Source organism: Entelurus aequoreus, linkage group LG24, assembly GCF_033978785.1.
Source record: "Entelurus aequoreus isolate RoL-2023_Sb linkage group LG24, RoL_Eaeq_v1.1, whole genome shotgun sequence".
Taxonomy (NCBI): domain Eukaryota; kingdom Metazoa; phylum Chordata; class Actinopteri; order Syngnathiformes; family Syngnathidae; genus Entelurus; species Entelurus aequoreus.
In genome coordinates this window covers 12,458,927-12,473,712 of record NC_084754.1, presented here as the reverse complement: position 1 = coordinate 12,473,712, position 14,786 = coordinate 12,458,927, and the positions used below count along the sequence as shown (strand labels likewise).

The window sequence follows — 14,786 nt, the reverse complement described above, 5'->3', positions numbered from 1 at the left end:
CCTTTTTCTATTGTGTATCACGGATTTGTATTTTAAACCACCTCGGATACTATATCCTCTTTAAAATGAGAGTCGAGAACGCGAAATGGACATTCACAGTGACTTTTATCTCCACGACAATACATCGACGAAACACTTTAGCTACGGAGCTGACGTGATAGCATCGTGCTTAACTGCATATAGAAACAAAATAAATAAATCCCTGACTGGAAGGATAGACAGAAGATCAACAATACTATTAAACCATGGACATGTAAATACACGGTTAATGCTTTCCAGCCTGGCGAAGGTTAACAATGCTGTTGCTAACGACGCCATTGAAGCTAACTTAGCTAGGGAGCTAACGTGATAGCATCGGGCTCAAATGCAGATAGAAACAAAATACATAAACCCCTGACTGGAAGGATAGACAGAAAATCAACAATACTATTAAACCATGAACATGTAAATACACGGTTAATGCTTTCCAGCTTGGCGAAGCTTAAAAATGCTGTTGCTAACGACGCCATTGAAGCTAACTTAGTATAGCGGGACCTCACAGAGCTATGATAAAAACATTAGCGCTCCACCTACGCCAGCCAGCCCTCATCTGCTCATCAACACCCGTGCTCACCTGTGTTCCAGCGATCGACGGAAGGACGAAGGACTTAACCACGATCATCCATGTGGTCGGTGGCTAGCGTCGGCTAGCGCGTCTGCTATCCAAGTCAAAGTCTTCTTGGTTGTGTTGCTGTAGTCCGCCGCTAATACACCGATCCCACCTACAACTTTCTTCTTTGCAGTCTTCATTGTTCATTAAACAAATTGCAAAAGATTCACCAACACAGATGTCCAGAATACTGTGGAATTATGAGATGAAAACAGAGCTATTTTGTATTGGATTCAATGGGGTACCGATACTTCTGTTTCACTGGCTACGTCACGCGCATACGTCATCCTCCAAAGGCGTTTTCAACCGGAAGTTTAGCGGGAAATTTAAAATTGCACTTTATAAGTTAACCCGGCCGTATTGGCATGTGTTGCAATGTTAAGATTTCATCATTGATATATAAACTATCAGACTGCGTGGTCGGTAGTAGTGGGTTTCAGTAGGCCTTTAATAGTGCAGTCCAATCAGAGTCAACAAACATTAGAGTCTGTGTTTTCAGAGTGTCAGTGAACGCACAACTCTGCTACGGTAAGTCTAGCCGAAGAATCAAGGATAATATGGTGCTTACCGATGTTCTGGGGAGACATGTTCCTTATTGTGATCCATGCACCCCCTGCATCTGAGCATGCAACCCCGAAAGGGACAAGCGGTAGAAAATGGTTGGATGGAGGAATCTTTTACACGAGAACACTTGTTAGACTAAATAATGCTATATTTTTGTATTTTGTAATTCGATATCCATGTTTCACACTACAAACTGTTAAGCAATCTATTGTTTACAATTTATTAGGTTATGGTTTCATGTGAAGATGTCAAAAAATCGCTTTCGTTTTCGTAGCAAAAAAAAACAAACAATAAATCCTATAGACCCACTCGACATCCGTTGCTTTCGGTCTCCCCTAGAGGGGGGGGGGTTACCCACATATGCGGTCCTCTCCAAGGTTTCTCATAGTCATTCACCGACGTCCCACTGGGGTGAGTTTTTCCTTGCCCGTATGTGGGCTCTGTACCGAGGATGTCGTTGTGGCTTGAACAGCCCTTTGAGACACTTGTGATTTAGGGCTATATAAATAAACATTGATTGATTGATTGATAGATTGTAGTGTAAAACATGTATATTAAATGACAAAGTACAATAGTATAGCGTTATTTAGTGTAACAATTGTACTAATGTAAAATAGTCCTTCAATGCACAATTACATTTCCGTTGTGTACTGTATGCACACAGTCGAGCTGTGTGTGCATTTTTGGATACAAAAGGAGTACCAGCACTTTGATATAGACAATGAGAAACACTATTGAAATCAAGAAAGAAGTCTTAGCAAAGTACGGAGGTGGCGTTTGTACAACATATATGTCTTCCCAAAAATGACCAGCATAATGCAGTTATTGTGTTTTTAATGGTAGAAACTGAGTGCTGAATCAATACATAGTTGGTTATGCACAAACACACGTAAACAGTCATTTTGAAGATACGAAAGCAACACATTTATCTAATGTCCTCAGTGGTGGATCGGAGGGCTTACCACTGCTTACTTTTTTGTCTATATAAATGGATAAAGATAGTGAATGCAACAAATGCAGCAAGATGTAGAAATAAATGTTCCCCCCCCAAAAAAAATGTTTTCGCAGTTGATTCATAATATGACTGATGTACCTACCTTTTTATCACTGCAAAAAACAATAAAAATAAAAATAAGAAAAACAAAAAAAAAACATTGTGATATTTTGTATTCACCCCAAACAATTATTTAATGCAAAACATATCGCAAGGTTTATTCTTCTGTCGTGGAGTATGATTCATATTATGTGCTGGAATATATGTTTAAATCAATACTACATACTCTGTTGCAATGACTCACCCATCCTTCCTCCTCCTCCTCGTCTGGCAAAGGTGAAGATCCCATGATGTAATCCTTACTGCTTTTTTGTTCCACTGTGAAGATGGACATGCTCTGGGAAAGGTTTATAACCTCTTCCTGTGTGTACTTTGCCCTTGGCTGTCTTAATAATGATAGACTACGAGTGGGCACCGAGGCTGGTACGGTACTTGAGGCACCTGTGTAATTATTTTTAATTCTCAACAGAAATTCCGGGAGTTTTTAGAGGGCAGCAATCTCATCTCCAAACTGCAGGCCAAACATGATTTGCTGAAGAAGACACTTGGCGAAGGTATGGTCAGATTCCCCTCACTGACCCTTTTGATAGTGAGAAACGTCCTTGTTTTGTCACAGTTATGCTCTTTTACTTCTAATTCCTTACTCTGTTCTTAGGCCCAATGCCATATTTTTCGGTCATTATCTGGATGGTTTATACTCTGCTGCAATCATTTCAAGGTCTTAGAAAGAACTAAATGGTACCCTGGTCTTTAGCCGAGTAACCCAGAGTTGAAGGGAGTGGTGAAGTTGTTTTTCTATTTGGTTTTAGTGATTTATTTTTTAACTTCACTGTAATGCAATATGATAGAGGGGATGCAGTTGTTACTATGGTATTATTCACTTGTACTACGCTGGTGGGAACCTCAGTTAATCTATCTTGAATTTGCAGTGTGTCTGTCTGTCACTTTGCTAAATAGTAGCCCTGGTGGTCTCAATTAAACTGTCAGTCTTCGTAAGTAAGCGTGCTGTCTGCTAACGAGGAAAGGTCTCCCAAATTTCTCTCTTATTGATGTAAATGAGCCGAACCTGTACATGGAACAGATTGTCTCACATACAACAACTCGGATAGAAGCTATTTGTTTATTCTTCTTGTCCATGTTAGCTTTGTGTATGCTACAAGTCCATGTCCAACTGTGCTGCTATTTGATATTGACTTGTACTCCCATTGCCATGTCTCTGCAAATACTTATTTAGGATCACAAAGCATCTTTTTTCATTTGGTCTCTGCAGGTCACAGAGCTGACTACATGACGACGAGGTAAAGCACAAACCCTAAGTCACTTCAGGAACAACACACATCCACAACATTCCCGCATGTTAGTGACAGTACCAAATGTGTTACTTTTATAAGTACAGACCAAATTTTTATGGCACTACAGGGTTCCAATTCACTTAATATCAAACGGTACCCTATTTTGATACCTTTTTTTGCACGCGACGTTACGTTCGGTTGTAAAACTCAAACACAGCCATATTCGTAGCAGACAGCCTCTACGTAATTTTGCAATTGTTCATGCCAACAAAGCAAGTATGCCTGATAGAAAGATAGCACTCAAAAGTAAGGCTACACTTTTCAAAATGCGCTAACTCGATGCTAATTTACATTGGAAATGCCGTATACAGGTACATGCTACTGATCAGCATTAGCAATTTTACATGCCAAATTCAACGCCTCCAAATTTAGTAATCAGAACTACAATACGAATGCATATTATAATCAAACAGATGGTCAATGATAAATACAATACTTACAGACAAACACTTTGTAGGTCTCAACAAAAGACAATCCAAAGACTCTTTCCGGGTTACCGCAGCACACCGTAGTAGAGGGGTGCCCACACTTTTTCCGCAGGCGAACTACTTTTAAAATGACCAACTCAAGATGATCTACCTTTTATTTATTTATTTATTTATATATATATATATATATATATATATATATATATATATATATATATATATATATATATATATATATATACTTTAAGTGTTTAATAAAAAAACAAGCATGTTTAACGCACAGATTCCTTTCTTTCATCTAGACAAGAATATAAGTTGGTGTATTACCTGATTCTGACGACTTGCATTGATTGGAATCAGATAAGATTCACAGTAGTGCTGATAACTTCCAAATTTTTAAATTTACATTGTGGAGGAGAAAAAAAGTCCTCCTTTCTGTCCGATACCACTTGGAAGTGGTCTGTTTTTGGCATCTTATTTGTCCCTCTTGCATACTTGTATCCTTGACAAGAAAAACGTTGACTGCAAACTCTGTAGCTTGTGTGCACTAGCCTTCTGAGACTTTTTTTTAGTAAGCGCAGGCAGCATGAAGTAGCACTTTTATTGTGAAGACAGGAACTGGGCGGGCGGTCTTTAGACTTTTGAAAGTAGGTACTGTAAGAGAGTTTGTTGAAATAATAAGTGTTTCTCGCCTTTGTGCTGGTCCATATTTTCTTCCAACTGAGCTCGCAGCAGCCAGCGTCATCTCACAAGATCCTCGGCTGCCGTGAATTTCAATCAAGTGACGAAAGTGACGTCGTAGTGAAAATTGATGATCGCAAATTTTTAGGTGTATTTTTTTAATGCCTGGCTGGCAATCGACTGACACAACCTCCGCGATCGACCGCGAGCTTGCGATAGACCTAATGGGCACCCCTGCAGTAGTCTATACACTGCTACCATCTAATGTTTTGGAATTGTAACTGCATGCAAGGTCTGCTATATAATACTTACAAATGAGTATCAGAAGTGTAAGAAGTGTTCCATTATTTCACAATTAACATATACACACACAAAACTACCAACAAATTATAGTATAAATTCCCACATACTGTAAACTGGTTTAAATGTGAAAGTTACACCCATCCATACTTATAAATTAGGTCAGTTTAAGAATAATCACATTCAACTCATGCATTCCAACATCATAAATTAGATATCATGTGGTGAAATCTACACAAGGGACAACAAGCGGCCAATCACTAAGCTAATTGTTGGTGACTGTTGGTTGCAGCCAAAAAGTGACAATCTAAGATTATTTTGATAAATTACCAATCAATATCATACCACTGATGATCAACAGAGCCATTTAATGATTATTATAATCTGAAATGCTTTTCGGGTTGAATTTTATTATAAGAAAAGATAATGAAAAAAAGACATTCCTAATGGGTTTCAGCAACATCTTATGGACGTAGACTGTTACTTAAATAGCATAATGCTAAATTCCACTTCAATGATGGACAAAGAAAATTGCATCTTTTTCTTCTAATGCCTTTTTTGTATTCTAGACATCCTAATGGGCTGTTCAAAACCCACACTGGCACCCGACGGGCTAGACCCCGTTCTGTTTTTAATGTTAGGTTATTTAATGGAAATATGGAGTCATATATCAAGGTACTGATGACCACACTGCCAACTCGACATTTCTCTTCCTCCTCATTTTCTCTCTTGCTCCAGCTTTCTGGCCATTTTATGGGATTCCCCAAACCATTCAAGCTAACCTGCAATATATTCGTCTGCACCTAAGGTGTGGCAGTGGCATTGATAGATCGGAAGGGCTTCGGGAAAAGAGGAATGGCACCTGGAAGGCTAAATGTTTGTCTCTGTCATCTCCTCTTAAATTATTGCTGGACTCTCTGGCATCTCTAGAGAGCTGTAAAAAGTACAATCTTCCGCTATGTTTGCTGCCACAACTGGTGACCAGTACCGTCGTGTTCTGTCCACTTCTTTTTGGTTCAATGCCAGGACAAAGTGGATTGAGGGTGCGCTCTTAGCAAAAGCTTTGGTGAGCAGCTGCTGTGGTCCTAATCTGGGTCTTGCTTCTTTTCTCTCTCTTTTGCAATGCCTGTCTCTAGCCGTGGACGACGGAACTCACATGCTCGTCATCAGGTAGACACCTTGAAGCATCTTAGGGAGCCCCTACTGCTTGCCTGCTTTCTCTAATGCCTTAACTTTTAACAATATTTGTGTGTACAGTACTATAATACTCATACTGACACAGACAGAACCCTTGACTGACAGCATTATTCAGATGTTTCTGTAAAATATCACAAGTGAAAAGCACACTCCAGTGTAATGAAAAATGTCTAATATACTAGGGCTATTTAAAAAAGGTCTTTGTTCACATTAAAATACACTGACAGGCAAACAAGAACAGTGTGCCTATTCGGTATTGGACAAACAATTTTGACAAGATTTTACCCCATTTTTCGAATAAAGTCTTGCATATTGTGCGGCTAAGGCTACGACGATTCATCAAGACTGATGAATTTGATTTAAAAAAAGCTTTGATTTTTATATTGTTGCTTTGACCATTTATTTAATGCGTAAAATATGCTGACATTGTTTATGGAAGACTGCTGCAATAAAGTGCACATGAGAGCGGTTTACCTATGGTGATGAAGATCGCACTGTGGGTGATGTGGCCTGTGTGTGTGGAGGGACCCGTGGAGTGCCAAGAGAGATTGCTCAAAGACAAGGTGGAAAGAGAGCAAAGGGCCCAAAGAAGACGAGAGGCAGGTCTTTCTATCATTTAAAAGTGAAAAATAAATGTTTGCACGGTCAATAATCGATAGCTGCAGCCCTACGTACCGCCAAACATTTAGCATAACAAAATAGTCCGTTTACCCGTATCATTCCGCGGAGTCGAGTGCCCAATCAAAGAATCTCACACGTCTGTTCGCGTTAGACAGAGGCGACATGTAGGACAAAGTGTATCTAATCATGCTAACAGAGTGAATGAGACGTAACGGAATGGATCTAACATACAAGTTTCACTCAAAATAGTAAACTAATGAACCAGCTGTGCTTAAAAACCCTCCTGATTAGTGATTACAAACAGCAAGAAAATACAAAACAAGGAACAGGTGTAGCAAAATAAAAGCACAGAATAAACAGTAGTACCTCAACTTACGAGCTTAATTGGCTCTGTGACGGAGCTTTTAACTTTTAACACTGAAATTAATTAAAGTCAATTTAATTGATGTTTGACCTCCAAAACAGCACACTTTTAACGTGTGACATGTCTTTTTAAAAAGAAAAACAAACTTCTGGATAATAAACTTTGTATAAAAACAATACAATAGAATGTACTACAAAAAACTACAGTAGATTACCAAAATAATGTAATAATAATGTACGTCATGACTTGTACGGTATCTCCTGCCTGTTGCTTCTCCGTCAAACACACCGTCTGCAACTTTTCCATATTTTCATGAATTCATGTCTCCCATTTAGATTATTATTATTTTTATATTCTTGGCTGGCGTTAGACTCATTCCGCTTCAGTATGGTGCAGACTAGGGATGTCCCGATCCAGGTTTTTGCACTTCCGATCCGATCCGATGTTGTTTTTGCACTTCCGATCCGATACGATGTTGTTTTTGCACTTCCGATCCGATACTGGCCGATACTGGCCTTATCCGAGCATATATTAAAGTTTAAAGTTATTTAGCCTACTTAGTTGTCAGATTCATGTTGAAAAGGGTTTTAGTACTCTTGATTACAAATAGTCAGCTGAATTAGGTGAGTTTGAATAATACACAATGGAGATTTTGACGTGCAGAGTTTCAAGCACGCTTCATTTTCTAGCAGGGGACTTTTCAAATGATGCTACATATTAGCAGTAATGCTACTTTTTATAGCAACGCTTTTGCCCCACACTTGACAAATTACGGTTGTCTGTTCGACATATTCCCACTTGAAGCCAAACCACCGCAAGACGATGGACCCCTGCTGTTTTTTTGGGGAATTGGAAAACACGGACCTGACTTTTTTTTAAAACTGGATCTGGATCGGCATTTTTCCATGCCTTGCCGATACGCATTTTTTGGCAAGTATCGGCGGGCGATCCGATCCAAATATCGGATCGGGACATCCCTAGTGCTGACTAGCAGTGATGCATTCAAATTGCTACGTCAAGTTGGCGACACGCTTAGTCGTGTATTTGGTTTTGTTAATTGATTCAATGACTATCATCCAGTTCTACTTCTAAGCACTGTTCATCACACTCACAATCTTCTTTCCCATGGTTGGAAGACAAAGTTATGTCAACCTTTAGCTATAAGATACTGCTAGCAAGTTTCGGGGTTTACTGTGGCCTTTGCGCCGCCAACTAATAGGGAGGATGCCTGTAACTCAAATGTTTGCCTTTAACTTAAAGCATAACAATTAGCCGAGACTGCTCTCGTCTCAAAACAGTCTTAAACTGAGGTACTACTGTAATGGAAAAGCAAACCCGGCCATGCGTAACAGTATAAACGTCGTCTTTTATATATATTTATTGCCTGCATGTAAATCTAGAATTTTTTTCTATTAAATGTGTCAATATTTTGGGGTATTTAAAACGACTTAATTGGCTTTGCAGCAAATTATTTATTTTGGGAAACAATTGCTTCAGTTTTTGTTGGACATTTTGAACCTGATTACTAACAAAAAAACGGAGGGACTACTGAAAAGACATGGTGTTGTATACCTTATAATGCAGTTTAACCAAAATACCTACTGTATATAAAAATGACATAATAACAACAGTGATTTGAGGAAAACGGAATGCATAGGTTTAGACTGATAAATTACACTATTACATAATCCTGGATCAGTACAGACTCTGCTGGACTATGTGAATACCCCAGAGAGCCATAAACACATCCGCTGTATCATTTAAAGCATACACTGCCTTTCTGTGCGGGACTGATCTTCAGCAGCAGTTGGCACAGAACCAGAAGCAGAGTGCAGCCCTCTTCTAAGTGCATTTGGCAAATGTATCTTCATAGAATGGATGGTGCTGCTTCACTTCTGAATGATAAATGGTCATCACTTCAGGCAGACGTTTGATGTGATTACTGTCAGACACGGAAAGTTTATACGAATTTGAAATGATTTAATACCTCCAGTATTAGTAAACTCAGTTGTTGGAGTTCAATATTTCCGTAACCAAGATATTTGTAACGAAGGCTAATTGCAGCTGATCAAGTCAAGTCTGTCTGAGTCAGTATCTACTAATCCGCACTTACTTTCTTCACCCTCACATTACAAAAGACGTGCATGATTGTGTACATTGTTTCGTTCATGTTAGAGCCTGTTACTTAGACATATTGGTATGAACTTGTGTTTTCACATTTGCAAAAAAAATGTTTTGATTTGAACGTGCATTGTATATTTTCTATTTTGTAATTTAAATTATTTTTTTCATGAACAAAATTACATCCATTAATAGGTTGTGAAAATGTTAAAACACAAGCAAGAATTAATAAACATTTATATATATATATAAAAAAAAATGTATCTAGAGTTTTAGTTTTTGTATGTTCCGCTTAAATTAAGATACATTTTTCAAACGTATGTGTGTTTTTTCCCTCTAAAAGGACTCTGGACAAGCTATCCCTCGTGTGGTTGAAAGTTGTATTCGCTACATAAATTTGTATGGTGAGTTTCCTATGTTTTTGTATTGTATAGAAATGTCATTAATTGGTATGTGCATTTCTTTATCATCATACTGCATGTGACCTCAGTAATGACTACTACCTACTGTATGTTAAATGTTTTGGTACTGTATAAGGTGGAAGATGTCATGATGCAGACATGAGGAAATTCATACTTTGCCTATAAACATAAAAAGATAATTGCAAAAGACACCCAGAAAGAATATTAACTGATTTTGTTTTACATTTAAACACTTGCTTGTGGTCTACATAGCATGTAATGCTGTTTTTTTGGTCAAAATTTTCCATAGATTTTGTTTTAAGGACCATCTTCAAGGCGCTTTCTGACCGTTTCTTCAGAATGCGGCATTTTGTGGGTGGTTGTGTTTACATGCCGAAGCTCTTCTCCGGGCCACGACCCTTCAACTTCGTCTCCACCCCGTCAACCATGTTGTAGTTTTAGCGCTTCCATATGGAGTCTGACAGACATAAATTAGAACGATACGCTACTTTTTATTAGAAAAGGCATCACAGAGGATTTTAGCATGCATGTGCATGTAAGAGCCAGTCTGCCCCACAAAAGAGGACAGAGAAAAAGAAGGAACTTATTGACTACAATTTTCGATGACAACTGAATAAAAATGGTGTAGTTGCTCAAAGCTCTTTGGGTAAAACTCTATCGTATACAGCGATATCGTATGATGTAACTATGAAAAACAACATCACCAAAGTCTCAAATTCCAAACGGCTCGTTTGAAACAAGTTTGGAAGAAAAGTTTTTTTTTATAAATATTTCAACCAGGCCTCCATGGTTTGATTTGACAGTTTTGGGATTTATAGTTGGCTTTGTATAATAGCAGTGTTGTGCTGCATTTTTGAAGCAACTGATGGATGCCTTACAAAAAGTCATCTAAAAGGAGACAAACAGTGGGCTAATAACAGCTCATTATGAACCTTGATCTCTTCTCTTGTTAAATCCTAATCCTAGTTTAAAGACACTCCAGCAGTCCTTAATTTGAATAATCTTAAGGAAAGTGATGATTAAAATGTGACTTTCAAAAATAAGTTAACTTCTGAGGTTGTTTACTTTCTCTCTGTGCAGGTCTCCAACATCAGGGAATATTTCGAGTGTCTGGATCTCAGCTGGAAGTCAATGACATTAAGAACTCATTTGAGAGAGGTACACTAATTGTGCACCATTAAAAAAAAAAAAAAAGTGATTTCAACGCTATGCATTTAATTTCCACGCAAATGTGCTTTAAATGACTTGTTATTGTTTCTATGTTAAAGGAAACGACCCTCTGGTAGACGATGAGAGTGATCATGACATCAACTCAGTGGCAGGTGTTCTTAAACTTTACTTTCGTGGCCTGGAGAACCCTCTATTCCCCAAAGAGAAGTTCAGTGACCTGCTGTCCTGCATCCGTAAGAACAGAGTCTCAATCATTGTGATTGCTTTTACTTACCATTGCATTCCTGTTAAACTTATTTATATTATGTTCACTTCACTTATTCACACCTTGGCATTCGTAGAACTGGTCTACCAACATCTGCAGTTAAAGATTTCCATGATTATCATGTTTTTGAGTATCTAGTGAATATAACATTTTGTAGGTTGTTTTTTTTTGCGTCTTTTAAGGAGGTTGTCAATCAACAATCTCTGTTTGCCGCAAACGCGCCAAAATATTATCCGCAAACTTGACATCCAGCTGTCTCTGTCACATCCCGCTGTCTCTGTCACATTCAGCGCACCCATTCACACCGACTGCCCCTTCCTTTTCCTTGCTTTCTTTGCTCTCGTTCAATCACCAGTCAAGAAGACTTAACCTGTACACATTCATGGCCTCAGAGACAGTTGGAAATGATAAAATTAGCAACCACAACTGACTTGGTTGTGCATTATTACTAAGAATGTAACGGTATTGTAGATACCGCAATATTGCGGTTTCAAAATCCCCACAATAATGCCGTGACGTGTGAAACTAAATATTGGCGAGTGTAGTTTTTTTCTGGCGCTTTTGCGTTGGCCTGTCTGAAAATAAACTACATCTCCCAGAATCCTTTGTTCAGCATAGGGGTGGCAAGGTGGTAGCGTGGGATGCCATAACATGGATTAAAAAAGGAGAAGCGTGCAGGAGAATGTGGTCGTAGTAGATAGGAGGAATTGTTTCATCAAAATCCGTCCATAACTTTTTGAGTTACGCTGCTAACGGACAAACAAACCTTTGCGAAATCATAACCTCTTTGGCGAAGGTAACAAAGTCTGCGTACTGAGCGCAGAGCGCGTCACCTTCGTCTCGAGCGCCGACACAAAGCCGGTCACGGCGCAGAGGGAAAGCTCCCGGTGGGAGCGTGGCCTATGCACGGCGCGGGGAATACAAGACACTCCTTGACAAACCGTCACCCGGAAAACATATTTGAAGTCAGCGAAGCTAAACATCAATTTGTAAGGTAATTACATCGATATAAATTAAATTGTCAGGTAACTTTTCTGAGAAACAGCATTTTCCAAACGGATATAAAAGAAAATGTCCACTGCAGAAAGTACAACTTGAAAGACAACTTGAATTGAACATTATTGTTTTGCACTTGTAATTTTTTTTTGTATTTGCTTGTAACAGTGGATGTTCCCGCACAATTATTTGCACTTAAAAACATGTTTGTCGTAATAAATATGATTAGAACATTTGAGCATTATGTTTGCGTTCAATTACAGTAGGTTTGCCTATCCTTAACATTTGTGCCATTTCATTTGACACACTATGGCATTTTTACCAAGTTATTTTTATTATTTTTTTTGGACAACACCACAACCATATCGTACCGTTGCCTTAATACCGTGACAATATAGTACCGTGAGATTTTGATATAGTTACATCCCTAATTATTATGTCTCCGTTAATCCATATAATGATATTACATGTAAAACTGTACACTTTCTTTGTAATCAATGCACACTTGCAAGCAGCCCACGTTTTGGATTTTTAGAAGTGAGGGGGACAGAACTGGCTTGTGTACAGAGGGCGTGGCTTGAAGGGGGCGTAGTTTGAAGGGATTAGATGCATGTTTTCGAGTATTATGAATGGGAAACAAATTGTTCAAGAATCAATTTTTTGTACAAAATAAAATTAACAGATGATTTAACTTTACTTTGGTCTTTCAAGATTGCATTATGATTTAGTTTAATGTTTACCTTTTTGGTTTGGATTGTTTATTTGTCTTAATTGTTCATGATTTATATTTCTATGTGGAGTCCAACTCGCTCTTATCTCGCATCTGACCGCCGATTGGTGAGCTGCTGCGTGCTGTCAATTATTGGCACGATGGCAAAAAGGCAGGGAGAAGCCTGAGCGGTTGTTTTCCGCCTGATCCACTTGTTTGACTAATCTCCATTCAATAGCGATTTTTTTCTTTTTTTTAAAACATCTGCAACAAAAAAACTCGTATTTATCGATTAAACTGATACATCGCCCAGGCCTACCATGTGACTCTCTGTGTGGTCTGTTTTGAACTTTCAAGATATCACATGGATGGCTTGCGTGACAATGAAACTTCAGAGTTGTGTGTATTTGCGCCCTTGTGTGACTTTGGGTGGGTTGTGTGTTTTTCTGGGTGTACTTGAGCACACTGGTGCAGGACAAGAGATGGCGATTCCAGGTTACATTCCCCAGCTCAACATGTTAGTGATTGCAGTGTGGGCTGTGCTCGATGTAGTGTAGATGATAGTTTTTTAGCAACACTGCGGTTGCCTTTGTCTTTCATTGTGAAATATGCAGTGGAGTTGTTTTGCTTGAGCGAAAAGTAAAATATTTGACTATTCAATTAGGAGGATTTTGATGTGACTATCAACCTCACTGTCACATTGTTGGACATTAAAAACCTCCCCTCCTTCTGTGGCAACTTGAGGACCGCCAACAACGGGTGTGTTCAAAGGTCAGATCGACTGTTCATTATGTCTTCTTAAAATATTAGTAAAAGATTCCTGTGTGTAGACAAATCATTTTTTGAGACTAAGAGATTACTCTTACCTGCTACAGTTTCGACTTCAGCTTTCCTCAGTCTGTTAGACACTGAGCCCGCAGTTCCACCGCGCGCCTCAGGTTGGTCAAATTCTGTCGTCTGCACTGGTGGGAGGTGTAACTCTCCTCTGACAAAGGTAACGATCCTTCCGCAGGTTCACATACGCAAACTTTGTTACAACTTTTACTTCCTTTATTTAGTGAAGTTTGACGTGCCAGAGCTGAGAACTTCACTAAACTATTCAATCTCCACTCCAGAGTGGTCCAGTCCAGTGGTATTCAAACTTTTTCCACCAAGTACCACCTCAGAAAAAACTTGTCTCTCCCCAGTACCACCATAATGACCAACATTTAAATACAGTAGCGAAGTAGGCCTGAGTATTCATTAAATACAAAGCATCCAACATCCAAACATCCATCCATTTTTTACCACCTGTTCCTCTCAGGGTAGCGGGGGGCTGGAGCCTATCCCAGCTGCTCTCGGGCGGAAGACAGGGTACACCCTAGACAAGTTGCCACCTCGTCGCAGGGCCAAAGCACATTCATTAAAAACAAGGCAGAGGTTTTATTTAGATATCTAGATATTTAGTATGTTTAATATTTTTGGCCACTGTAACATTACACACAATTTGAACAGTAACACTGTGTTTGAATATAGGAAAATAAAACACTGTACTTCAATCAAGTGATTCTTTGGCATACCACTAGATAGAGCCCACGTACCACTAGTGGTACATGTACCACAGTTTGAGAATCACTGATTCAGTCTTTTTTGAGGTGGAAAAAGAACTGTTAACTCTGCTTTGTTTACTTTAAGGAAAGCCTGTATTCCGTATTTAAGCTTATGTTATTAACTTTGGAAGAATTACCGCATAGGGTCTAGATCTACATCCATTTAATGTGACTGACACCTAGTGACCAGGTAATATACAGTACCACATATGATCACAATCTGTTTATTTCTCTCTTTAAAAAAAACAACAATGCCATAGATTCGATTGATCGTCGACTATAGGCAAAATATAACTAATCAGAT

The 14,786-nt window shown here is 38.8% G+C and overlaps 1 protein-coding gene across 4 annotated transcripts in view; it reads left to right on the top strand.

Annotated features, from left to right (window-relative positions):
• Positions 1-14,786, top strand: part of srgap1a (SLIT-ROBO Rho GTPase activating protein 1a) — a 132,687-nt gene that overhangs the window by 90,996 nt on the left and 26,905 nt on the right. For 3 of the 4 annotated variants that reach the window (XM_062035414.1, XM_062035412.1, XM_062035415.1), the window contains exons 10-15: positions 2,737-2,821; positions 3,538-3,565; positions 5,598-5,703; positions 9,675-9,735; positions 10,834-10,911; positions 11,022-11,156. In XM_062035414.1, the coding sequence (XP_061891398.1) occupies positions 2,737-2,821; positions 3,538-3,565; positions 5,598-5,703; positions 9,675-9,735; positions 10,834-10,911; positions 11,022-11,156 (493 nt within the window). Of the gene's footprint in view, positions 1-2,736; positions 2,822-3,537; positions 3,566-5,597; positions 5,704-6,164; positions 6,199-9,674; positions 9,736-10,833; positions 10,912-11,021; positions 11,157-14,786 lie in introns of all 4 variants that reach the window. The other variant, XM_062035413.1, reaches the window with a different exon arrangement.